This window comes from Equus caballus, chromosome 1 (assembly GCF_041296265.1).
Source record: "Equus caballus isolate H_3958 breed thoroughbred chromosome 1, TB-T2T, whole genome shotgun sequence".
NCBI classification, from domain to species: Eukaryota; Metazoa; Chordata; class Mammalia; order Perissodactyla; family Equidae; genus Equus; species Equus caballus.
Genome location: NC_091684.1, coordinates 132,039,667 through 132,066,787, shown reverse-complemented (window position 1 = coordinate 132,066,787; position 27,121 = coordinate 132,039,667). Strand labels below are relative to the sequence as shown.

The window sequence follows — 27,121 nt, the reverse complement described above, 5'->3', positions numbered from 1 at the left end:
TTCTGGACGCTGGTGGATTGATACAGAAGCTAACAATACAGACAATGCTTCTGCTCACATGGAGCTTACTTTCTGGAATGGGGAGACAGATAATGTTCAGAGAATCTCAGAGGATGATAAGTGCTAAAGAAAAATAAAGCAGAGAAGGGGTAGGAACCACATGGGAGCAGACTGCAATTCAAAATAGGGTGGTCAGGGTGGGCTTTACTAAGAAGATGACACTAAGCAGAGGCCGGAGTGTGGAATCAAGAATGAAGGCGCACACATCTAGAAGAAGAATGCATGAACCTGGCAGAGGGAAGGGCAAGTTCAAAGCCTCTGTACAGTGATTCCTGAGGGAGGGAGCAGTACAGGGGCACTGGAAATGCCTAGCAGTGGTCATGTGACTGGGGAGGCTTCCTGGAATTTAGCGCTGCCAGGGGATGGGATGCTTGTGGGGGCCAGCCCTACCCGAGGTGCAGGAAGCACCCTGTTGAGAAACATGGGACCTCCTCTGTGTGAAATGGAGACGTTGTGGAGTGTGAGCCAAGCAAGATTCCTCTGGCCATTATGCTGAGAATAGATTGAAGGAGCAAGGACACATTTCTCCACTCTGAAGTCTGTCCAGCCCCACTGCCATATCCTCAGCCAGGCCACCTCTCTGCTCCCTAGAGGACTAACAGCCTCCAGACCTGGTTCCCATTTGTCTTTCACTCCCTCGAATTCCTTCTCCACCCTGTGGCATCCAGAGTGGTCTCTTCAAAAACACAAAATCTCGGGGTGGCCGGGTGGCTTAGCAGTTAAATTCTGCTGCGGCGGCCCGGCAGCCCGGGGCTCACCAGTGGCCGCAGACCTACTCATCAAGCCGTGCTGTGGCAGGCGTCCCACATATAAAGTAGAGGAAGATGGGCATGGACGCTAGCTCAGGGCTAATCTTCCCCAGCAGAAAGAGGAGGATTGGTGGTGGATGTTAGCTCAGAGCTGATCTTCCTCAAAAAAAAAAAAAAAAAAAAAATACTAAAAGAATATCAAAAATGCAAAATCTCATTCCATCACCACCTTGCCCCTTCAGTAGCTCCCATCTGAACAGAAACCAGAATCTTTGGCAGAACCTACCATGTCTGCCCACCTCTACTTCTAATCTCCCCTACTTTAAGTCTCAGCTAAGACATTACTTCCTCTGGGAAGCCCGCCTGAATCTCCTCCACAGCAAGTTAGGTGTCTCCTGGTCTATGTTTCCAGCACTTCTCCACGGTAATTCTCAGGACACCTGACCCTTGTTATGACCCTGACCCAATCTATCACTTTCTTCCTCCATGTTCCAACACAGAAAACCAGCCTGTGGGAAATTGGTCTGACAAGCCAATTCCTTGCAAGATATGAACAACTGGTAAAGGAGTTAAATCTAGCTGTGTTATGGATGGGGCATGGGACCCAATGTGATGTTGAGCCCAAAGTGCTGATGCTATAATGGTGGAATTTAGGCAACAGAACAGGCAGGAAACAAGGGAGATATTGCTGGGCTTCCGGTCCGTCCAGCATCCTTCCATTCGTTCCACCTCTATGTCTCTAGCTCAGCCCAAGGAGCTTCACGGTACCCAAAAGAGGTCTGTCCTTCAATCCCAGTTTGAGCTAGAGCCACAGAGAGTAGAAAGAAACTGTGTGGAAGCCGTGGCAAGGAAGTGGGGAGCAAGGCACTCCCGGGTCCCTCATCCTGCTCTGCAGCCCAGTCTCTCCCTCGGCTCTCCAGAGTCCCCACCAATGCCCTAGCTCCAGAGAATCATGGCAGCCTGCTCATCAGGACTGGAAAACCGTCTGCTGGGGCTCCTCGCCAGGGACCCAGAAAACTCCTGCTCTTGGTAGATGTATTGCTTCACTCACATTCTCTAAGGACCTTTGACCCCAAAGAGATTCATTATTTTGAATTTTGCCCCAGACTACCAGCAAAGCCCCAGGGGCCAAAAGCGGACAGGCTCAGACCCTGAGTCAGGGCCCCTATCTCCCAATACTCCTAGACAAGAGTCTAGCACTGGAGTTACAGGAGGCTTTGCACTTCTCATCTCCAAGCTCTGTCTCAGAAAGCTCCCAAGACACAAAGGGGCCCTCAGGAGCACTGGGCAGAGAAAGAGGGAGACAGGCAGGAGGTTAGAGGACCTTGGCCTAGAGCTGAACAGCCAATCCTGGGTCAAAGTTTGCACACCTTTGCGTGAGAAGCTCTTTGGCTAGGATTCCCTAGTGATTGATACCGGGAATGCAGAGGCAGAGGGGCAGTAGTGGGGGGAGAAGGCTCTGGGCTGGAGGGAGAGAGACAGCTGAGTGTCTTGGCCCAGCAGAGTGATCCAGCCTAGAGTCTTCGGTCAGCACTGCTCAGGGCTATGTGGCAGGGGTATGAGGAGACAGCAAGACCCACAACAAACCCCAACCCCATGGTGGAAACAGGAACCATGCTCCAAACATAGCCTATGCTGAATCTGGAAATTCTACAGGAGCTGCGAGAAGGCTGAGGACCCTGGGGGAGGGGGGCAGGTGAACACACTCTCTAGGAGAGTAGAGGACTGGAGAAGAGTCATAGGGCATGAGGAGTTTAAGAAGGGCATTCCTGGCATGGGGAGGGATTATAACGCAAACAAAGAATGATAGTAGGAGGTTGGGATGAGGCAGTTTGAGAAGAGTGGCGTTTGAGTGGATGTGGAGAACTGGGATTTGTCTCCCAATGTATCCTCACCCCACCTAGCCACCCTCCACCCTACCCGAAATCTGAACCCTGAGCATCCTCTCCTCTCTACTGATACCCAGAAAGCCAGAGAGATTCGGTTTGCAGGATGCAGGGCTCAGATGGGGCTGCCCCCGCTGGTTCTCTGGCTCTTGGCTGTTATTAGAGTGGCGATACTTTCCCAGGATAATGTCGGTCTAAGCCTGTTGTCCTGGTATAATTATTAAAAGTGCCCTCTTTCACACTCAAAAGAGTCCTGGCTTGGATAACAAATCATATGGTCACCCCAGTGATAGTGGACATCTGAGGGGTTTTGTGTGCCCAGCATCCATCATCTCTTCTTCTGGCAATACCACTTTGATTGTCCTTTGGGGACTACCCCACCTCTACTCTCAGCCAGTACATTTGGTGGAGCTGATCCCACCCTAGGCTACCAGGCCGGCACATGACCCAAACTAGACCAATGAGAACTCTACGAAGGTTTTTATGAAGCTGTTAGAAAAGAGAGGTTCTCTTTCTCCAGGAGTGGCTACACTGGTTAGAAAATGTCTGGACCCACCAGTGGCCATTTTTTTTAAGAAAGCCTACTTTAGAATGATGCCCATTCAGGGGAAAGCAGAACTGGGAGGTGAGGGGAGGGAGAGAGGGATGAAACTGATAACATTGAGCACCTAGATCCAGTTATTCCTGAAGCAAATGAGATTTACCCATAGAACATCTCTGTTACGTGAATCAACATCACCATACCTCCCCTTCTCTTCCTTTCCCCTTCTTCTTCACTTTTCCTCTTTCTCTTCTTCTTCCTCCTGCTTCCCTTTCTCCTTCTCTTCTTCTACTAGGAGTTGGGTTTGGCGACTTGTAGCTGAAAGAACTGTGACCTAAACCTGCCAGCCAGAGAGGCTTACCCAGCAGTGCTCTCTGCATGCTGAAACCTAGGCCCTTAAGACAGGCCTGGGCAGGCAGAATGGAATCCTAAGTTACTCCTGTCCAATAGTTTCCCACTGGTCTGCCCCTGTGCCCCAAATGCCACCATTAGCACCACTGTGGGAGGCTAATTTTATCTCCAGAAGACCCCATGACAGTGTGGAGGAGTTGTTGGCTGGTAGTGCCTGGAGAGAACCCATGTGAATGGCAGAGGTCATCAGATGAGTCTGTGCCACCTCGCTATGCCAGGAGCAGAGCTCACCACCCTGTCAGCTAGAGGCCCTTTTGCTGGGGATGCCCTGGGAAGAAAGCGGCCGTGGCCAAGTTCCCGGTGCGCCCCAAACTCTCCCTGCTCCTAGCTAAGGAAGAGAAGCCATTCTTTCCCCCAAGTTTGGGACAGGCTAAGTGGAAGTTTTCAGAAGGAAGTTTATGAGACATCTCAGGGAAACAGTCCTTACAATGGCCTGCATCCCCTTCCAGATGTGGCTCCCATTACATCTCCCACCTCCTTGCCTGTTACTCTCCCTCCCCCTGGCTCATTCCTCTCCAAGCACAAAAGACTCCTTGATGTTCCTAAGACACTCCAGGCAAGTCTCTGCCTAAATCCATCAGGGTCAGTCCCGGCAGGGCAGAGGGCCCCTTCAAACCAGTCACTGAAGAGGATTAAATACAGGAACCATTTACAGAGGTATGGGCAAGGTCTAGGGGAGCCAGCAAGGGACAGTGTGGCCCCAAGGCCTACAACAGCAGGGCCAGAAGTGGTGAGGGGAAAGAGCACAAAACAGACCCCAGAGAAGGTGGCCATGGAGAAACTGTGGAGAGGCGCTGTGGCCTTCAGTAGAGAGTTGCAGCTAGCACACAAAGACCCTACAGTTAGAGAGCCTAGATTCTCTGACCTCACTCTTTTCATGCCCTCGAATGTCCTGTTGGTGTCTTTTGGGGACTGAACCTAACTGGAAGCCAGAGAGCAAGGGGCCCATTACCGCAGCCCATAGAAGTCAACCTCCCAGGACTGAGAGTAGAGAGGGACGGAGAGTGTATCTGAAGAGGCAAGCGGAAGACATCCTGCACTCTGCCTCAGGACCTTTGCACTTGCTGTTCCCTCCACCTAGAAACTCTCCCTAAATTCTCTTATGTTACTTCCTTGAATATCACCTTCTCAATATGCCTTTCTTGGCCATCCTATGTAAAACTGTTACCCTGACTCATAGTCTCTATCCCTGTTCTTGACTTGATTTTTGTTTGTAACACTTAGGAACTTCAAATATACAATGTATTTTACTTATTTATGTTGTGTATGATCTCTCTCCCTCAACTAGAATGCAAGCTCCAGCAGAGCAGGGACTTTTGTCTGTTTTGATCAATGTTTCATCAAGAGCAAACTGGCACACTGTGGATGCTAAATGAATATTTGTTAAATAAATTAATGGAAACATGCCAAACCCCTAAATAGGAAAATACACTAGGTTTGAAATGGCAGAGGCCTGGTGAAATTCTAGGTCTTGGTAGGCAGGGCACCAGGTCTCAGATGGTCAGCTCAATGGATCACCACAGCCCGATCCTTTCTTCAGCACCCACTGGGTGAGTGTAAGTCATTTTGCTGCCGGAAGACAGGTGACTAGGCACAGTACTGCCTTAAGAAGCTCATCTCAGTCTGGCCTGGCTCAGGCATCCTACCTTACGCCACTTTCACTCCTGTCCAGGGCCAGCATCTAGGCTAGGCCTCGCTGCTAACCACATGGCCATGGTCACCAGAAGTCCCCAACCTCTTTCAGTGTCAAAGCCTCCTGGTTCCTCTTAACGGGCACAGCTCCTCTCTGCACAGTCTGGCCCTGCCACGACCATCAGCAGGAGTAGGTTCCGTGGCCGCCCTCAGCAGAGGGCTCTGCAGGGTTGGGGCAAGAGATACGCATATTTTTTTTTTTTTTTAATTTTTTTTTTTTTTTTTTTTTTAAAGATTTTATTTTTTCCTTTTTCTCCCCAAAGCCCCCCGGTACATAGTTGTGTATTCTTCGTTGTGGGTTCCTCTAGCTGTGGCATGTGGGACGCTGCCTCAGCGTGGTCTGATGAGCAGTGCCATGTCCGCGCCCAGGATTCGAACCGACGAAACACTGGGCCGCCTGCAGCGGAGCGCGCGAACTTAACCACTCGGCCACGGGGCCAGCCCCCCATATTTTTTTTTTATAGGACATTTTTTTTTAAATTTTTTTATTGAGTTAATGATAGGTTACAACCTTGTGAAATTTCAGTTGTATGTTATTGTCTGTCAGTCGTGTTGTAGGTGCACCCCTTCACCCTTTGTGCACACCCCCCACCCTACCTTTCCCCTGGTAGCCACTAATCTGTTCTCTTTGTCCACATGTTTAAATTCCTCATATGAGTAAGAGATCTGCATCTTTTGATGGACGGGGAAGGGCTGTGAAGGTGCAGAGCCTGGGATGCTGCCCAGCGAAGGCAGGAAGAAGGCAGCCCAGAGGTCTGGGCGGACCTAGATAGAGGGCAGTGCAAATGAAGGCAGATCTGCTTTTTTCTTTTTCTCTTCTTCCTTCGATAGCATCAAATACAATAAATTTAGACCCACATTATGTATCAGAATTTGACTAATTCTGCAGCTTCCTTTATCATTGGGGAAATGTTTAGCAAGCCAGGGAATTGTGAAAGCAGCTTTGCAGGGAAAGGTTTGACCTCCTGAAGGGCATGTTCGGCCTGTTCAAGGGAAGGCTCTGTTTACAAGTTAGAGATGCCCTTTTAGACATAAACACAGAGGTTTGCTGATCATGAGCCTTCTTGTCCTCTCATCAGAGCAGGGCCTCTGGGGACACTGCTTTGTCAGCCAAGAGCTCCTGGACATGCTCCCACAGTCCCTGCCAAGGAGGTGGTCTCATCCAGACCTGTTGGTGCACAGCCTGGCTGTCCCACCAGCCAGTGACAGGCCCCTCAACCAACTTAAGGACTCTTTCCCAACTACGCCATCACTTGTAGACACCCAATAGCCATGCACCCCACCTTGATTTTTCCTCCTTCCCAGTACCCTCCCCCAATTCCAGTTTTGTCCAGGTACCCTCCCTCTTCATTTCCAGAGCTATGTGCTTTTAGGGGAGGCTGACCTCAGCCCTCCAGCCTCAGGGACTGGGTACTGGCTGGTCTGAACCAGCCATTGTGGCCCCAGTTGCCTTGCTGGTGATTGGATTAAACATAGATCTGTTACAGGATTCTGGCCAATTATACATAGGAGAATTCTGGTGGGATAGCTTTTAGGGAAGGTTTCCCCACTCTGTTTTTTTTTTTTAAGATTTTATTTTTCCTTTTTTTCCCCAAAGTCCCTCGGTACACAGCTGTATATTTTTAGATGTGGGTCCTTCCAGCTGTGGCATGTGGGACGCCGCCTCAGCATGGCCCAACAAGCAGTGCCATGTCCGGGCCCAGGATCTGAACCAGCGAAACCCTGGGCTGCCAAAGCAAATCTCACAAACTTAACCACTCGGCCACGGGGCCAACCCCAGGTTTCCCCACTCTTAAATGGGATACATGGCAAGAGATGCACTCTTGTCCATCTGGTCCTTGTCATGGCCATGTCTGGATGTGATGGCCAGAACTGCAGCAGCCATCTTGTGACCATAAGGGAGCCAGCTTGGGAGAAAGGCTGATATTCCAAGGATAGTAAAGCAGGAATTTGAAAAGAACCAGTTTATTATTCAGGGTCCCCACAAGAAACAGGATCCACTCAATCTGGGTCATTGAGGAGAGTTTAATAAGGAGACTATTTACAAAGGTGTAGGCAGGTTTACAAAAACCAACACAGGATAGTGTGGTACAATGTGACTAGTAACGGAGAGGAGCTCTCACTATCTGGGGCCTAAAGGGACAAGAAGGAGCTGTTTCAGAACCCAGAGAGAGACTGTAACAAGAAGAGAGCTGCCTGGCGGGAGCTGTGGCCTACCATGGTGACTGGCAGGGAGGGTCTGGAGAAAAAATACCCCAAACTCCCTCTCTTCCTGCCCTCCCATCTCATGCCAATGCCTCCCATTGACTGAACCCGACAAGAAGCCAGAGGCTGGGGGAGCCCAGCGACACAGCTTGCAGAGGTCAGCCTCTCAGTGCGCAGAGCAGGACAGAGAAGCAATGGGAGTGGATCTGGGGGACAAAGGATTTTTCAGCACAACCTAGGTCTGCAATTATCTTATTCATCTGTTTGCCTGCTTGTTGTCAGGCTCCTCCGTAAAGGCAGGAGCATTTATGTCTTACTCATGGCTGTAAATTTCCTAGAACAGTGGCGGGCAGCATAACTTATGCTCAAAGAATATGGTCGAACACCCACTATGTGACAGCCAGTGTACTAAAAATCGAGTGAACAAGAATAGTTTGCCTCAGGTTGTTCATAGTCCAGAGAAGGAGAATGAAACCAAAGCAATATGGCAGCACGGTGTTAGTGCCATGAGAGAGCTGTGCCCGGGGGAGGCTGGGAACCAGAGCGGGGGCGGGCTGCCCTGGAGGAGGTGGGCCTGGAGCTGAGCTTGGAGGATTTGCTTTAATGGAGAGATGAGAATGCTTTGTCATGAAGGCATCATAGTACTACAAAGCAGGCAAACATCTCTAACCTGGAAGCACTGTGTTTCCCTGAGATCGTTTCCTGGCTAGGGAAGAAGTGGTTGGGAGGAGGGTAGGATGTTCCAGGCAGAAGGAACAGTGTGTGTGACTGCCAGAGGCAGAAAATTGGAAGAATTGTAAGAAGTTCCCTCTGCCTGGTGGGAAAGCTGCATGGGAGGGAGGGAGCAGTGGGAAATGTGAGAGAAGTGAGTAGGAACCAACTCCCACGCTGAGCTAAGGAGTTTGAACTTTGTTTTGACTGACTTAAGAAATTACTAACATATTTTACTTAGTGATATGACATGCTCAGATCTGTGATCTCAGCAAATTCACTTGGGTGCAAATGTGGAGCACGGATTGGAGGGGTGAGGTGGGAAGGGAGCCAGAACTGCACTGCCCAATGCAGAAGCCACAAGCCACATGCAGCTACTTAAATGTAAAATTAAATAGAATTAGAAACTCAGGGGCCGGCCCCATGGCCGAGTGGTTAAGTTCACACACTCTGCTTCAGCGGCCCAGGGTTTCACTGGTTTGAATTCTGGGTGAGGACATGGCACCACTCATTGGGCCATGCTGAGGTGGCGTCCCACATGCCACAACCAGAAGGACCTACAACTAGAATATACGACTATGTAGTGGGGGGTTTGGGGAGAAGGAGAAAAGAGAAAAAAAGAAGATTGGCGACAGATGTTAACTCAGGTGCCAATCTTAAAAAAAAAAAAAAAAAAGAAGAAGAAACAGTATCTCAGTTTCACTCGCCACATTTCAAGTGCTCCACAGCCACATATGATAAGTGGCCACCCTATCAGATAGCACAGATCTAGAACACTTCCCTCATCACAGGAAGCTCTGTGGGGCAACACTGGCCCAGAGGCAGCGAGACCAGGCTGGAGGCTCCTGCAAACGTCCAGGCGGGAAGTGGTGCTGAGAGCCTGCTGCAGGACAGGGCCACAGTGATGGAGAGGAGGGGTCAGACTCAAGAGGTATTTAGGTGGTAGAATCTTGAGAATGTGGTATGAGGTAAACGAGAAGAGTCTTCAAGGATTCCCAGGTTTCTGACTGGGCTGATGACCCAGAGGGAAGCTGTTTGGGCAGAGAAGTGACATGATCCGTTTGGGCATAGTGAGGATGCAGTGGCAAAGGGCCTCTAGGTGGACATGTGCAGCAGGTGATTGGATGTCCAGGACTGAAGCTCCAGGTCCATGCTAGAGAATTGTGAGACCCTCAGCTTTAATTATTCACCTGTGCTTCCCATAGCACCTGTGTCCACAAAGGTCTTTCCTCTCTACCAGGTCTGGGCACAGAGATGGACAGAACTCGGCCCCTGCCTTCAAGGAGCCCATAGTCTCTGTTTGGGTTTGGGTTAGTTGAAAGGCCACCCAAACACCACAGCTCCCTGTGGCCAGAGCCATGACAGAAGTGAGAGTGGAATGGTGAGGGGAACAGAGGAGGACTCACCCACAAACAGCAGTGAAGGGTCTGCCAATTGCTGAGTTCTGGCCGCCAGCTCGGCTGATGAATGTGCGCTGAATAAATCTGTTGAGTGACGCAGGGGTGTCCTTCTCTTATCCCCCCACCTCAACCTGAGTGACACCCTGCATCTCCCCAGGTTCCTCTCCTTTGGGCAGTGAATTCTGTCTGTGCCTTCTCTCACAATAGCCTCCTGATTTGTCCTCTCCCTTGCCCCATGCTCACTGAGCTGCTTTTTCCCCACATTCTGGCTCTGGGAAATTACTTAACATCTCTCGGCCTCCATTTCATCAACTGTAAATGAGACTAATAATAGTACCTACTATTAGTACAGCGATAGTTGCTATGAAGCTGAAACAGAGATGGCTGATATTAAGCTGCAGCCCAGAGCCTGGGGTACAGTAGGCTCTCAATAAGTTTTAACGGTAAGGATTATCACTTGCAATTTCCATGAAACCAAGGCAGGAAGTCCGAAGCAGAATCTTCATGAAGCTCTTGGGCAGGTTAGCACTCTTACTTGTGAACATTAATTCACTCAACAAATCTGTTTCTGAACATATGTTGCATGCCAGTGCCTGTGCTAGAGACTAGAGATACGAAGAAAAGCAGAGGCTACCTTGACCTTCAAGGAGCTCACAGTCCAAAGGGGAGAAATCATGATGGGTGCTACTGAGGAGGGCAGTATAGGGCCTGTGGGAACTTGGAGGAGGGGCTCAGACCCAGCCAGTGTGGCGATAGCTGAGCAGGGTATTAGATGATGAGGAGGAGCTGGCCAGAGAACAGAGGATGGGACATGGGTTTCAAGTAAAGGGATCAACATACGGAGTGGATCAACAGTGGAGGTAGGGGGCAAGGGAAACATGGTGACAAACAGGGCTGGGGAGGTGAGCGAGGGCTGCTGCTGAAGCCTTTGGGTGCCAAGCAAAGGAGTTTGGTCTTTATCCTGAAATCTATGGGGAACACTGAGGGATTATAAAAAGAGAGGTAGTCAAACATGATCCAGAATGACTGAAACGAAAAAGATTGGAAATAATCTAGTGGTGGTGAGTATGAGAAGCAACTGGAAGCCTCATACACAGGTGGTGGGAGTAAAATTGGTTCAACTACCTTGGAATATTATTTGGGAGAATCTAATAGTGCTGATCAAATGCCTAGCCTGTGACCTAGCATTTCCACTCCCGGGTCTATACGTAGCAGAGATGCATACAAAAACAGCTGCAAGAAGGCTCACAACAGCAGGGCTCATCATAGCCCAATACAGAAGGCAACTCAAATGTCAACCAGCAGTTGAATGGATACATAAGTTGTTGTGTATTCGTATTATAACAAACCACCACACAGCAATGAGAATGAACTCCAACTACACCCAACATTGTTGATGAGTCTCATAAAAAAAGAGTAAGTGACAGAAGCCAGACACAAAAGAGTACAAACCACCCACTGAATCATACACTTAAAAATGGTAAATTTTATTTTATATTTTATGTTTTACCAAGATAAAAAGGTGAAAAAAATTCATAGAACTATACAACACAAAGAGTATACCCTAATGTAAACAGAGACTTTAATTAATAATAGTGCATTAATATTCATTCACCTATTGTAAGATGTAATATGCTAATAAGAGATGTTAATAATAGGACAAACCATGATGCAAGGAGAAATATAGGAGCTCTGTACTTTCCGTTCAATTTTTTTATAAACCTAAAACTGCTATAAAAAATAAAATCTTCTAATTAAAAAAAATTCCAGGCAAAAAAAAATATGCATGGCATGATTTCAATTACATAAAGAATAAAAACTAATACATTAGCTTTTATTAGACATTAGAAGTTGGGATCATGCTTACTTACGGGGAAGGAGCACAAGGAGGTTCTAGGATGCTGGTAACATTCTGTCTCTTGATCTGAGGGCTGGTTACATGGCTTTGTGAAGTCTGTAAAAATTCATCGAGCTGTACATAGTATCTGTACTTCTCTCTATGTGTCCTGTAATTTAATAAAAAGCTTTAAGAAAATATTTTTTTAAAAAAGATAAATAGTCTATCATGTAGAAGTCCAAATAATTTATGTAGATACTCCATCCTCAAGGAAGGGGAGGAGAACTCCCCGCTCCTTAGGTGTGGGCTGGGCATAGTGACTTCCTTCCAAGAGCACAATATGGTAAGGGGGAGAGGAGTAATTTTACTGCAGAGAAACCTGATAAACACCACTTCAGCTAGCTAAGCACGACCAACATCAACTGTCCTAAGTTGGCTTGGTAATACGCACCCTTGATATGATGTGATGAAAATGATGCTTCCTTCTGTGATCTTACTACCAATAGCCCATAACCCCAGCTTTGCCATGAGAGAAACATCAGACAAATTCCAATCATGGGACAGACTACAAAATACCTGACCAGTACTCCTGAAAACTGCTGAGGTCATCAAAACAAAGATAGTCTGAGAAATGTCACTGCCAAGGGAAACCCAGAGAGACATGATGACTCGGTATAATGTGGTGTCCTCCTTGGTGGGATCCTGGAACAGAAAAGGACATTAGGTAGGTCAGCTGCTCCCTCTGGGCCTTGGTCCTCTGCCCGTGCCCACCGGAGCCTGTTTGTGTAGACTAACCAGAGCCGGCGAATTCTCCACTCCGAGCCCATCCAGACTGCCCCGACCCCAGCTTTCTGTCCTTTGAAAACACTAAGAATAATGTCCCTGAATCAATTTTTACTAGAACCGATCACCTGTCACACCTGGAACAGGGATCATACCCAGACTGCCCTTAGCCCCACTAATCACGAAGTCCACATCTATAAGAAGAACGGGAGTCAGTGGGTGAAAGCTCATGAACTCAAGGAGCAACAGACACATCACAGGCATCAACTGGGCTCCCAAGAGCGACCACATTGTCACTTGCGGGGCAGACCGCAATGCCTATGTCTGGAGTCAGAAAGATGGTGTTTGGAAGCCAACACTGGTGATCCTGCGAATTGATGTTGCAGCCACTTTTGTCAAGTGGTCCCCTCTAGAGAACAAATTTGCTGTAGGAAGTGGAGCACGGCTCATTTCTATTTGTTACTTCGAGTCTGAAAATGACTTGTGGGTAAGCAAGCACATTAAAAAGCCAGTTCATTCCACGGTCCTCAGCTTGGATTGGCATCCCAACAATGTCTTGCTGGCAGCAGGATCCTATGATTTCAAATGCAGAGTGTTTTCTGCCTACATTAAAAAAGTATATGAAAAGCCAGCCGTACCCCCTGGGGCAGCAAGATGCCTTTTGGTCAGCTGATGTCAGAGTTTGGTGGCAGTGGCACTGGTGGCTGTGTGCACGGGGTCAGGTTTTCCGCCAGTGGGAGCCGCCTGGCCTGGGTCAGCCACGATAGCACCGCATCTGTTGCTGATGCCTCAAAAAGCGTACAGATCTCAACTCTAAAGACAGAGTTCCTGCCCCTCCTGAGTGTATCATTTGTTTCGGAGAATAGCGTTGCAGCTGCTGGCCATGACTCCTGCCCAATGCTCTTTAACTACTATGACCATGGTTGCTTGACCTTCGTCTCCAAGCTAGACATTCCAAAACAGAGCATCCAGCACCACGTGTCTGCCATGGAACACTTCTGCAACGTGGACCAGAGGGCCACAACTGAGGACCGCAACACAGCCTTGGAGACGCTGCACCAGAACAGCATCACTCAAGTGTCTATTAATGAGGTGGACAAGCAAGATTGTCGCAAATTTTGCATGACTGGCATCGATGGAGCCATGATAATTTGGAATTTCAAGACCTTAGAGTCTTCTATCCAGGGCCTTCGGATAATGTGAAGCTGAGTGAGCCTCCCTGATCGTGTGGCAAACTGACACACCGAAGTGACGGCAGCCCCGCCCGCCATTTGCATGATGGCAGCGTGAGCCACCCGCAAGGAAATACTGAAGACACATCGTGCAAATATCGTGTGTTTTTGTTTGAATATAATTGGTGAAAGTGTTAGTTTTTTAAAAGCAGCAGTGACTTGGGGTTTTTTTTGTTTTTTGTTTTTGCCTTTCATTCCATTCTTGACCAAAGCGTCTCTTTAAGTAGTTTATTATGGAAAATTGTCACACTAAGTAAAAGGGTGGGGAGGTATGTAAATTATCTACTAAAAATTAAGTTAAAATGCTGGGAAAAAAAGGACATTAGGTACAAACTAAGGACATCTGAATAAAGCGTGACTTTAGTTAATTAAAGAAAGAGAGGGTATAAGAAAGAAAGGAAAAAAGAGGTTGTCCATTTTCTATAAAATTCAGCCTAACCTCGAACCCTGATACTTTTTATCGAGAGAGCTGAACCCTGTGGAGGTACGGTTAGAAAACAGCTTTTCTTTCCTCTCATCCGTGGTTTTCAAACAGGTTCTGTCAGTGTCGGGTTCCCAGTCGTTGTCCTTGACATTTTCACAGGTTGACCCCACAGCTTTCTCATTTTCAGAAATTAAAAAGCCCAGTCTAGTCTAAATCAAAATTGGCTTCTCACACCCAATTTAAAGTGGGTCCCCATCTTCCTCTCAGATGTGACCCTGTGGGAAGGGGAGAGGCGTGCTCTTTTTCTGCTCTTCTTTCTTCCCCTCCCCCCTCCTGATGCTCCCACAGGGCAGGGAAAGCAGGGCACTGGAAGAAGAGCCAATCTCTTTTAATTCGACTGGAGCTGTTTATTTTCTCAGCTATGGACACCCTGGTGTGGAGTAGATGTTCTACTGCCAGCTTTTCATTGAGTGCCTTTGAGTCCCAACAGTGTCCCCCACGTCACACAGTTCCTAACGTAGTTGACGGACTCTCTAGATGAACTTTTGCCCACCCCCAGCTCAATCCCACAGGATATGCCCTGTAGTCTGTCACTGCTGGTGTCCCCTCCCCTCTGCAGTGAGGTGCCATGCATGCAGCTTAAGTCCATTCCCTTCAGCATGTCCGCCTGCCTTAGGAGACTCACGTTCTGTAAGGTAACCAACTCTGGCCCTGCAGGCTGCCCTCTGCTGCCTCTGCCATCACAGGCTGCTCCACTCAGTCTCTGTGTCCTTGGATTTCCCCCAGACCCGAGGACGCATGTCAAGCAGGTGCACTGCATAGTGGTCCAGAGCACAATCTTCTAAAGTTTCGAGTCCCAGCTCTAACATACTGCTATGTGACCTAGAATAAATTACACAACTTCTTTCCACCTTTATTACCCTATTGTAATATGAGAATAGTATTAATTTCTGTCTCATAGGATGACTGAGAATGTTTTTTGTTAATACGTATAAAGCTCTTAAAACAACACTGGGCCCACAAGAATTGAGCACTGTGCAGTGTGTGATAATAACACACATGCCAGACAAAGAGAACAGATTAGTGGCTACTGGGGGAAAGGTGGGGTGGGGGGTAGGCACAAAGGGTAAAGGGGTGCACCTATAACACAACTGACAAACAATAATGTACCACTGAAATTTCACAAGATTGTAACCTATCATTAACTCAATAAAAATTAAAAAAAAAACACCACATGCCACAATCTCCCTCACCACGCTCTGCCCCACCTGGACTCCCGGCTGGGGAGAGAGATACCATTCTCCCTTCCTTGCAGGTATCCCACTCCCAAAGTTTTGGTCTCCTGGGAATCCCTTCACTTGGCTTTGTGACATTGGGAGGGCGGGGGGGGGGGGGGGTCCTCCTTCCTTCCCCAGGGGGAGGAGAGAACCACTGTGGGACTCCTCACCAAGAATCAGCCCTTTACCTTAAAGCTCTCTTTCACACAGTGAACGCCCACATACCATCATGTAGGTTCAGATTGCTGACATCTGTCTTATCTACTCTCCCTCTCTCCTCTCTATATAGATACATAGTTAGATGTACATTTTTAAACTGAACTATTTAAAAGTTACAGAACTCATGACCTTTCACCCCTAAACCCTACAGCATTGCTCTCCTAAGAATGTTCCCTGAAATATTCTCCCACAAGACCATTATACTACGTTCACACCTAAGAAAATTAGCATTAATTCCATAATAGCATCCAATCTCTAATCCTTGGCCATGTGTCTTCAATTGTCCCAAAAATGTCTTTTGTAGCTTAAAAAAAATTTTTTTTAAATCCAAGATCCAATCAAGGTTCACATATTGCATTTGATTGTTATGTCTTTAGTCTCTTTGCTCTGAAAAAGACCTTTGTCATTTTTTTTTTATGACATTGACCATTTTGAAGTGTCCAAGCCAGTTGCCTCGAGGAACAGCTCGCACATGGATTTTCTTCGCTCACCTTTACCATCTCTCACGACGAGGGAGTAGGTGAAAGGGGACTTGTCTTTGGAATGCAGAATTCTCATCGTCTCTTGTTTTCAGATTAAAGACTTGGGCTGAAGTGCCAGGTGGCTGGGACCACGACCTTTCCTTACCTGCTTTCACAAGTTGTCAGAGAGGCACTGCCGAACACTCTTCCGCAGAGGAGCGGGAGCCTCCTCCCCTGATCAGCATGGACTTGATGCCCATGCAGGGTCCCTCCTCCCGGGCACAGCAGGAAAAAAGGCTGGACCAGCCCAAAGGCCTTTCGCTCCCAGCAGCCTACCCTGCCCTTGAGAGAAATAAGCCCCGCACCCTCTCCACTCCCCTTCACCCCGACCCTGGACCCTGAAAGGAGCTGAGCATTCCTCCCCCAGAGACACAGCACCTATCCCCAAAGAGCTGCCCCTGGGCTGTGGGTAGTAGGTGGAGCAGAGGGATCATGGCCCAAGGCCAAAGACTGATCCTTTCATCTTTACCAGTGACTTTGATATCAGGTGACCAGCACGGCCAGCCCAATCTGATAGGGGGTGGTGTTCATAAAAGGCCCCCTCACCTGGAGCCAGAAGCTCTGTACCGGTCCCCACAATCCTGCTGATCTCAGGCACTTGCCTCCACAGGTACCTTTCCTGGGCCCATTTCCCAGTCCCTGGGATCTCCCACCATGTATTCTGGGGGCCAGTAGCGATGGAGGATGGGGGACCCTGGGTCAGATGTAGGAGGCCTGAGTTCTAGTCCTTGTTGCCTTGCTCCAGTCCTCAGTTTCTCAATTTTTTTTTTAAAGATTTTTTTTTTATTTTTTCCTTTTTCTCCCCAAAGCCCCCCGGTACATAGTTGTGTATTCTTCGTTGTGGGTTCTTCTAGTTGTGGCATGTGGGACACTGCCTCAGCGTGGTCTGATGAGCAGTGCCATGTCCACGCCCAGGATTCGAACTAACGAAACACTGGGCCGCCTGCTGCGGAGTGCGCAAACTTAACCACTCGGCCACAGGGCCAGCCCCAGTTTCTCAATTTTTAAATGAGCAACTTGGACTGGGCCATCTCCAAAGATCCTTAGTCTGACTGGAGCGGAGAGATGGGGATGGGTCCCCACCTGGCATGAGGCCCTGGCTACAGCTGAACCTCAGCCTCCAAGACTGTGAGGTGAGGGGTACTCATCCTCAGGGGAGGCGCCCTCCTTGGTCTTGAAAAAGAATGCCCTGGGGGAGGGGGCATCATGAGCCATTTGCATCAGCCCTGGGACTTTGGCCCCTCAGCATTGCTGGGAGGGATCGGCTTCCTGTTCCCCGGGTATGAGGAGGTATCAGCGGGAAGCCAGCACTGTCAGGGACCCTTCAGCACAATGCCCAGCATACACCTTGTGCTGGGGGCTGGCTGGGGTGCTTCCCTGTTTTGAAGCGGTCACTTGGCTCTACTCCAGCCTCAGAATTGGAAACTGAGGTGATGGGCAGAGGGGAGGCCGGGGCTGAATTTAGATGCTCAAGTTGGGAATCTTGAGGCTTCTTTCCAGCCCTCAGGTTCTGTGCTGAGCTAAGGGTGAGCTCCTGGAAGTAGGACCCATGGTGGATGTATCTTATGCTTTCTGGCGTCCAGCTGGGAGCCAAGCACAGAACAGTACCAGGGTTTACTGACTGAGTAAATGAATGAATGAATGGCTCTATCTCTACTCTCAGCTTTGCTCCTCCTTCTTCTTCCCCTGTAGCTGATACAGATGATGTTGTCCCAGCTCAGTCCCTTCTCGGCCACAGAGCTTCTCCTGGCCTCCACTATCTTCTGTCTGGTATTCTGGGTGGTCAGAGCTTGGCAGCCCCAGATCCCCAAAGGCCTGAAGAGTCCACCAGGGCCCTGGGGCTGGCCCTTCTTGGGGCATGTGCTGACCCTAGGGAAGAACCCACATCTGGCTCTGTCGAGGCTGAGCCAGCGTTATGGGGATGTGATGCAGATCCGCATTGGCAGCACACCTGTGCTGGTACTCAGCGGCCTGGACACCATCCGGCAGGCCCTGGTGCGGCAGGGCGATGATTTCAAGGGCCGGCCTGACCTCTACAGCTTCACTCTGATCACTAACGGCCAGAGCATGACCTTCAACCCAGACTCTGGACCAGTGTGGGCTGCCCGCCGGCGCCTGGCCCAGAACGCCCTCAACACCTTCTCCATCGCCTCAGACCCAGCTTCCATGTCCTCATGCTACTTGGAGGAGCATGTGAGCAAGGAGGCCGAGGCCCTCCTCAGCAGGTTGCAGAAGCTGATGTCAGTGGCTGGGCGCTTCGACCCCTCCAGCCAAGTGGTAGCATCCGTGGCCAATGTCATTGGTGCCATGTGCTTCGGGCAGCACTTCCCCCACAGCAGCGAGGAAATGATCAGCCTTTTGAGAAGCAGCCATGAGTTCGTGCAGACTGCCTCCTCCGGGAACCCCGTAGACTTCTTCCCCATTCTCCGATACCTGCCCAACCTTCCCCTGCAGAGGTTCAAGTCCTTCAACCAGAGGTTCCTGCGGTTCCTGCAGAAAATAATCCAGGAGCACTATCGGGACTTTGACAAGGTGAGCCCAGGGTGTAGGTGGTGAGGGGGCACCGTGCAGAGCCTGGGTGTGGCCCCGCTTACCCATCTCCCAGGTACCCACACAGCTGCTGTGCTGCCAAGGCCTAAGAAGACCTGGGACACCTTGGGCCAGCTGTGTGACCTGGAGCCAATCTCTTTCCTTCTCTGGCCTCAGTTTCCTCATAACTATGGCCTTTCCCTCAGGGCCACTCAAAGCCCCAGAGAGATAAGGCCAGGAATGGGTCTCTGGCAGACACCTGCAATGTGGGGGCCGTTAGTGTGAGTGAGAAGACTTTTGTTCTGCAGGAACCTGAATCCCCAGTTCAGATGTCACTTTGCTTCCCTATACATGAACCAACCTCCTCCTTTGGAATTGGATCCCTGGGGTTATTGGGAGGAAGGGTCAATGGGGCATCAAATGACACCTTAAGCTCTACCCAGCACTGCTACCAGCTCCTGTTGTGAGCCTGGAGGCCAGGCGGGAGTGCCAGATGGGATGGGGCAAGGTCCAGCCTTTGGCCCTGGAAGTGTTGGGGTGCTCCTAAGATTGTGCCTCCTCAGAACAGCATCCAGGACATCACAGGCGCCCTGTTCAAGCACAGAGAGAAGAGCTCCAGAGCCAGCGGTGTTCTCATCCCCCAGGAGAAGATTATCAACATTATCAATGACATTTTCGGTGCCGGTAGGAGCCAGACCGCTGTGCCTCCATCCACGAGTGACTGCCCTTCATCCACAGACTTGCCCAGCCCCAAGACCATCAGATATCTCACCAACCACATGGCCACATGGTGCAGGTCACAGGTTCAGGGTTTGAGCCCAGACTATGCCACCAGCTCCCAGTGGAAACTCAACCAATTCCCTCTCCTACTCTGAGCCTCAGTTTCTCCATCTGAACGATAGAGTGTTCTCTGGCCTGTAAGTCTAGGGCCCTGTAATTCCAGCAGCTAATTACAAAACCAGTAACTCAAGTTTGTGTTGAGGAGACCTGGCCTCTCCCCTAAGAAAATTTATGGGGGCTGGTGGGGGTGAGGCAGAGAAAGACAACACTTGGTACATTATGGTGGGTGCTAGGTAAATGCTGGTTTCTTATTCCTTTCTTCTTCTTTCTTTGCCTTACCCCATGCTGCCCAGGATTTGACACAGTCACAACAGCTATCACCTGGAGCCTTACGTACCTTGTGACAAATCCTAAGATACAGAGGAAGATCCAGGAGGAGCTGGGTATGCTGTGTCCTGCAACTTCTGGTGGAGAGAAACCTTGGGGCCCCAGGTCATTTGTTCAATCTATATATAGTGTTATGTGCCTACTAAGTGTAAGCCCTGGGCATACAATTGTGCCCACTCTTGCCTAGAAGATGCTGGGTAGGGGGTTAGTGGGCCTCAGACATGTAAACAAACGTAGTACCACATAGGGGAAAGGGGACACAGATGCCATGGAGCAGTCAGTCAGGGCAGCCTCTAAGCCCTGTCTGTCCTCTGTGGCCTGCAGACACAGTGGTTGGCAGGGCGCGGCAGCCCCGACTCTCCGACAGACCCCAGCTGCCCTATATGGAGGCCTTCATCCTGGAGACCTTCCGACACTCCTCCTTCGTCCCCTTCACCATCCCCCACAGGTGAGGCCTGCCTATTGTGCCCTCCCACCTCTGAAGTCCTCACCATATCTTCTCCTCTCAGCTTCTCAGCCCTGGCCCTGCCTTAGACCTCAGCATCTTCTTCCTGGCCATGACACCAGGTTCCTCACAGACCTCTGGTCTGCCCCTATCCAGTCCAAACATGATCAAGCTGCCCGACTCTCAGGAGAAAATCACACTCCTGACCTCAGCTCTCATTTCTTCCCTACAAGAACCCCATCCAGCCAGGCTGGTCTCACTGTCCCGCACAAGCATGATCCAGAATCCTCCAGGTTTGCTTACGCTGGACCTTCTGCTTGGAATGCCTGCTACTCTTTTCTCTGGCTACCAGAATCCTATCCTTGCCCAAGGTCAATCCCGACACAAATTTCCCCTCCCCTAGAAGACTTTCTTGACTCCTCCAGCTGGCACAGCTTATTCTTTGATATCTTATAGGACTTACAGAAATTTGTCCTTGATTATGCCCTGGGATTTTTTTTTTCTTTTTTTGAGGAAGATTAGCCCTGAGCTAACTACTGCCAATCCTCCTCTTTTGCTGAGGAAGCCTGGCCCTGAGCTAACATCCATGCCCATCTTCCTCCACCTTACACGTGGGACACCTACCACAGCATGGCTTTTTGCCAAGCGGTGCCATGTCCGCACCCGGGATCTGAACTGGCGAACCCCCTAGCCTCCAAAGCAGAATGTGTGAACCCAACCGCTGCGCCATCAGGCCGGCCCCTGTCCTGGATTTTAACAATGTCAACAGACTTAGTGAACACTTACTTCTGCCCATATACTGGTCTAGTTATTCCCAGAGTAAGAGGCCTAACTCCTCAGCCAGGCTGGGAACTTCCCAGGACTGGCCCAGATCGCCTGCTTCTTGGCTCCAGAGCATGGCCAAGTGCACAGCTGGGCACAAACAGAAGTTTAATAAACACTTGTTGAAGTTGAAGAACAGAAGCCACAGAGGGGGAAGGATAATTTCACCTCTTCTCTGCTCCTGACAGTCCCTCCCGGTATAGGGTATGGAGACCATGGTGGGCAGGCTCTTGGGGTGGGGTGGAGGTAGGAGCAGGAATCTCCTGGAGACATGCCCCAGTTTTCCAGCCCCTGAGCCTGACAGCCCTCTTCCTTCCTCAGCACAGTAAGGGACACGACACTGAACGGCTTCTACATCCCCAAGGAACGCTGTGTCTTCATAAACCAGTGGCATGTCAACCATGACGAGTGAGTACACATCCTCCACTGAAAAATGTGTGAAGTTCAGCAGTCAGGAAGGCTGTTTGTCCCCCTAGGAAGTGGTTATATAATAAAGGAATGGTGCCTCAATAGTTATATAGCCTGCTCTAGGTGACAAAATTTAGATCCATGTTTCTCAAACTTTAGTGCATATAAGAATCGATCAGGGGCTGGCCCCGTGGCCGAGTGGTTAAGTTCGTGCGCTCTGCTGCAGGTCGCCCAGTGTTTCGTTGGTTCGAATCCTGGGCGCAGACATGGCACTGCTCATTGAACCACGCTGAGGCAGCGTCCCACATGCCACAACTAGAAGGACCCACAACGAAGAATATACAACTATGTACTGGGGGGCTTTGGGGAGAAAAAGGAAAATAAATAAAAAAATAAATAAAATCTTAAAAAAAAAAAAAAAAGAATCGATCAGGCAATTGGTAATAGATTATGGCGCCCCATCCTCCAAGATTCCACTTTGGTAGGTAAGGTGGGAGTACCTGCAGTGATTCTGATGTGAATGGCTGAGGGACCTCTCTTTGGAAATCCCACTTTAGTCTATAGGTAGGGGGATCATATAATTTATCACCCAAACTGGGGCACTTCTGAGTGTGAAAAGGGATGCCATCAATAATTAATATGAAACAATGGCATAAGTTGGTATATACTGTTGATTTCCCTTGTATATTGAGTAGGATAAAGACAAATATGTTTTCCTTCTTTTAGTTTCTTTTAGTTAAAGCATTATTTCTTTAAAATAACAAATAAATATTAAAAAGCACTATTTTCAAGGCTGATCATTTTAGAGAGAGCTATGTAAAAGAAATAAGCATCAAAGTACAGTTTGGTCCCTTTCCCCACTCTCCTTTCATTGCTCTCCATCTATTCTAACACTTGTGCTATCAATAAAAGTCTGTTCAGAAGTTCTCCCCAGGCCTTTCCTCCCAGAGATCCCATCTCCTCTGTTCCCTGCAGGGAGTTGTGGGAGAACCCGTTTGAGTTCCGGCCAGAGCGATTCCTCAGTGCTGATGGCACCACCATCAACAAGACCTTGAGTGAGAAGGTGATGCTCTTTGGCATGGGCAAGCGCCGGTGCATAGGAGAAGTCCTGGCCAAGTGGGAGGTCTTCCTCTTCCTGGCCATCTTGCTGCAACGGCTGGAGTTCAGTGTGCCACCAGGCGTAAAATTGGACCTAACCCCCATCTACGGGCTGACCATGAAGCATGCCAGCTGTGAACATGTCCAGGCACGGCTACGGTTTTCCATCAAGTGAAGAAGGCACCAGCATGCTGAGGCAGAGGGAAGGGTGGGGGCACCTATGGGGCCTCAGCCCTTGTTTCTTTCTTTCTTAAATAACAGCTTTATTGAGATATAATTCACATACCCTATAATTTACCTCCTTAAAGTGTACAATCCAATGCTTTTAGTATATTCACAGAATTGTTCTGTTACCACACCACAATCAATTTTAGAACCTTCTCATCTCCCGTAAAAGAAACCCCATACCCAATAGCAGTCACTCCCCACCTCCCCTAATGCACCTCCCCTGCCCAACCAGCCCTAGGCAACTACTAATCTATTTTCTGTATCTATAGATTTGCTTAATCTGGATATTTCATATAAACGCAATTATACAATAAGTGGTCTTTTGTGACTGACTTTTTCACTTAGCATAATGTTTTCAAGCTTCATCCATTTTGTAGCATGTATCAGTAAGCCCTGGTTTCTTGAGTCTTGAGAATAAGCCCAGGTCCGTTTCCTCATTCATCAATTAGTACATCTTTCACTGCTCTCTTCTCTCCTTTCCTGTATAATCCAAGTCTTTGAACACTTGAAGGGAACAAAGAGGAAGGGACCCAGCCCTGTGGACCAACCCCAGATGGGAGAATGGGGATCCCTCATGCCCCATCCTCAAAAGGTCGGATATCTGACTTCTCACAAGGCCATGATTTGTTTGTCCACAGCTAGAGGAGGATAAGCTCCCCAGAAGTGCTTGAGTTACCTGCAAAAGGCTCAGATCTCATGAAAGGGCACTATCAAAGAGTAAAAAGATAAGCCACAGAATGGGAGAAAATATTTGCAATTCATATATCTGATGAGAGATTAATATCTAGAATATATAAGGAACTCCTAAAACTCAACAACAAAAAACCAACAACTCATTTCAAAAATGGGCAAAAGACTTGAATAGACAGTTCTCTAAAAAGGATGTGCAAGTGGAGAACAAGTACATGAAAAGGTGCTCACCATCATTAGTTATTAGGGAACTGCAAATCAAAACCACAATAAGATACCGTTTCACACCTACTAGAATAGCTATTAAAAAAAACCCCAGAAAGTTATAAATATAAGTTGTCCTATGTAAGCCTAATAATAACCACCAAAAAAGCCTATCATAGATGCAGAAAAGAGAAAGAGAAAGGGAAAGGAATCTAAGGCATCTAATTACCAATGATAATGGTGTCAATTCAACAAGAAGACATAACATTTGTAAATATTTATGCACCCGACATAGAAGCACCTAAATATATAAAGCAAATTTTAACAGACCTAAAGAGAGAAATAGACAGCAATACAGCACCACTACAGAAAAACCATCAAATCACAAAGGAAGAGAGCAAGATAAGAAAAAAGGAACAGAAGAACTACAAAACAGCCACAAAACAATTAACATAATGGCAATAAATGCATACCTATCAATAATTACCTTAAATGTAAATGGACTAAATTCTCCAATCAAGGCATAGAGTGGCTGAATGGATTTAAAAAAAAAAAAAAAGACTCACCTATAAGCTTCCTACAAGAGACTCACTTCAGATATAAGGACACACACAGACTGAAAGTGAAGGAATGTAAAAAGATATTCCATGCAAAAGGAAACCAAAAGAAAGCAGGGGTTGATATACTTATATTAGGTTTAAAATATTGTATTATAACTTATGCTTAAAATAGACTTTAAGCCAAAAACTGTAATAAGAGACAAAGAAGGTAATTACATAATGATAATGGTGTCAATTCAACAAGAAGACATAACATTTGTAAATATTTATGCACCCGACATAGAAGCACCTAAATATAAAAGCAAATTTTAACAGACCTAAAGAGAGAAATAGACAGCAATACAGTAATAGTAGGGAACTTTAATACCCCACTTTCATCAATGGATGGATCATCTAGACAGGCAATTAATAAGGAAACATTGGTCTTAAATGACACATTAAACCAGAAGGACTTAATATATGGATACCAAAAATTCCATCCAAAAGCAACAGAATACAAATTCTTTTCAGGGGCACACAGAACATTCTCCAGGATAGATCACGTCAGGCCACAAAATAAGTCTTAATAAATATAAGAAGATTGAAATTATATCAAATATCTTTTCCAGCCACAACGGTATGAAACTAGAAATCAATTACAAGAAGAAAACTGCAAAATTCACAAATATATGGAGATTAAACAACATGCTACTGAACAATCAATGAGTCAAAGAAGAAATCAAAAGAGAAATCAAAAAATACTTTGACACAAATGAAAATGGAAATACAACATACCAAAACTTATGGGATGCAGCAAAAGCAGTTCTACAAGGGAAGTTCATAGCAATAAATGTTTGTCTCAAGAAACAAGAAAAATCTCAAATAAACAACCTAACTTTATACCTCAAGGAACTAGAAAAATAAAAACCAATGAAGCCCAAAGTTAGTAAAAGGAAGGAAATAAGAAAGATTAGAGTGGAAATAAATGAAATAGAGATTAAAAAGAAAATAGAAAAGATCAATAAAACTAAGAGCTGGTTCTCTGAAGAGAAAAACGAAATTGACAAACCTTTAGATAAACTCACCAACAAAAAAAGAGAATTCAAATAAAATCAGAAATGAAAGAGGAGACATTACAACTGATACCACAGAAATACAAAGAATCATAGGAGACTATGAACAATTATATGCCAACAAATTGGACAATCTAGAAGAAATGGATAAAGTCCTAGAAATATACAACCTTCTAAGAATGAGTCATGAAGAACAACTGATTACTAGTAGATTACAAAGAGATTGAATCAGTAATCAAAAACCTACCAACAAACAAAAGTCCAGAAATAGACAGCTTCACTGGTGAATTCTACCAAACATTTAAAGAAGAATTGATAACAATCCTTCTCAACTCTTCCAAAACATGGATAAGGAAGGAACACTACCAAACTCATTTTATGAGGTCAGCATTATCCTGATACCAAAACCAGACAAGGTCACCACAAGAAAAAAATTACAGGCCAATATCCCTGATGAACATAGATGCAAAAATCCTCAAAAAAAATTATTAAACCAAATTAAACAGTACACTAAAAGGATCATACACCATGATCAAGTAAAATTTATTCCAGGGATCCAAGGATGTTTCAACATCCACAAATCAATCAACATGATAAATCACATTAACAAAATGAAGGGATAAAAACCATATGATCATCTCAATGATACAGAAAAAGCATTTGACAAAATTCAACATCCATTTATGATAAAAAAAACTCTCAACAAAGTGGGTATAGAGGGGATGTACCTCGACATAATAAAGGCCATGTATGACAAGCCCACAGCTAACTTTATACTTAACGGTGAAAAGCTGAAAGCTTTTCCTCTAAGATCAGGAACAACACAAGGATGCCCACTCTCGTCACTTTTATTCAACAAACTATTGGAAATCTTAGCCAGAGCAATTAAGCAGAGCAACAGAGAAAATTGGAAAGCAAGAAGTAAAACTCTCACTATGTACAGATAACATGATATTATATAGAGAAAAACCCAAAGACTCCACCAAAAAACTGTTAGAACTAATAAATGAATTCAATAAAGTTGCAGGATACAAAATCAATACACAAAAATCTGTTGCATTTCTATAAACTAATAATGACCTAGCAGAAAGAGAAATTAAGAAAACAACCCTATTTACAATTGCTTCAAAAAGAATAAAATACCTAGGAATAATTTAACCAAGGAGGTGAAAGATCTGTACACTAAAAACTGTAAGACAGTGATGAAAGAAACTGAAGAAGACATGAATAAATGGAAAGGTATTCCATGCTCATGGGTTGGAAGAATTAATACTGTTAAAATGTCCATGTTACTCAAAGCAATCTAAAGATTCAATGCAATCCCTATCAAAATTCCAGCAGTATTTTTAACAGAAATAGATCAAATAATCCTAAAATTTGTATGGAATCACAAAAGACCCCAAATAGCCAAAGCAATCTTGAGAAAGAAGAAAAAAGCTGGAGGCATGATTTCAAACTATACGACAAAGCTATAGTACTCAAAACAGCATGGTACTGACATAAAAACAGACACATAGATCAATGGAACAGAATAGACAGCCCAGAAATAAACCCATGCATATATGGTAAGTTAATTATGACAAAGGAGGCGAGAATACTCAATGGGGAAAGAACAGTCTCTTCAATAAATGGTGTTGGGAAAACTGGATAGCTATGTGCAAAAGAATGAAACTGGACCGCTATCTTACACTATACACAAAAATTAACTCAAAATGGATTAAAGACTTGAATCTAAGACCTGAAACTGTAAAACTCCTGGAATAAAACATAGAGGGAAGTCTCCTTGACACTGGTCTTGGCAATGAGTTTTTGGATTTGAATCAAAAGCACAGGCAACAAAAGCAAAAATAAACAAGCGGGATTACATCAAACTAAAAAGCTTCTGCACAGCAAACAGAACGATCAGTAAAATGAAAAGGCAACCTACCAAATGGGAGAAAATATTTGCAAATGATATATCTGATAAGGGG

At 46.8% G+C, this 27,121-nt stretch overlaps 1 protein-coding gene, 1 long non-coding RNA gene and 1 pseudogene across 3 annotated transcripts; 2 read left to right on the top strand and 1 right to left on the bottom strand.

Annotated features, from left to right (window-relative positions):
* Positions 1-11,121: 11,121 nt before the first annotated feature.
* Positions 11,122-16,333, bottom strand: LOC138924398 (uncharacterized). The gene is made up of 3 exons (XR_011439439.1): positions 16,055-16,333; positions 12,069-12,194; positions 11,122-11,661 (listed from the first exon to the last, which is right to left on the bottom strand). It is a non-coding gene; the product is annotated as an uncharacterized lncRNA (long non-coding RNA).
* Positions 12,354-13,515, top strand: LOC100051534 (actin-related protein 2/3 complex subunit 1A pseudogene; annotated as a pseudogene).
* On the top strand, positions 16,091-22,959 carry CYP1A2 (cytochrome P450 family 1 subfamily A member 2). 2 transcript variants are annotated; one of them, XM_001493886.6, is made up of 7 exons: positions 16,091-16,558; positions 17,641-18,480; positions 19,041-19,161; positions 19,611-19,700; positions 19,969-20,092; positions 21,233-21,319; positions 22,295-22,959. In XM_001493886.6, exons 2-7 carry the CDS (start codon positions 17,650-17,652, stop codon positions 22,590-22,592), a joined length of 1,551 nt encoding a protein of 516 aa, XP_001493936.3. In that variant the 5' UTR covers positions 16,091-16,558; positions 17,641-17,649; the 3' UTR covers positions 22,593-22,959. The 2 variants fall into 2 exon arrangements, with proteins under 2 accessions (XP_001493936.3, XP_014589589.2); XM_014734103.3 differs by having other exon boundaries at positions 16,443-16,558; positions 19,077-19,161.
* Positions 22,960-27,121: the final 4,162 nt, after the last annotated feature.

What these genes read in the sequence shown, in the direction of transcription:
- CYP1A2 (XM_001493886.6), top strand. Translation starts at nt 17,650, where the DNA reads ATGATGTTGTCCCAGCTCAGTCCCTTCTCGGCCACAGAGCTTCTCCTG. An exon ending in CAATGACATTTTCGGTGCCG is followed by an intron (nt 19,162 to 19,610) that starts GTAGGAGCCAGA and finishes CATGCTGCCCAG; the next exon opens with GATTTGACACAGTCACAACA. An exon ending in CCCTTCACCATCCCCCACAG is followed by an intron (nt 20,093 to 21,232) that starts GTGAGGCCTGCC and finishes TTCCTTCCTCAG; the next exon opens with CACAGTAAGGGACACGACAC.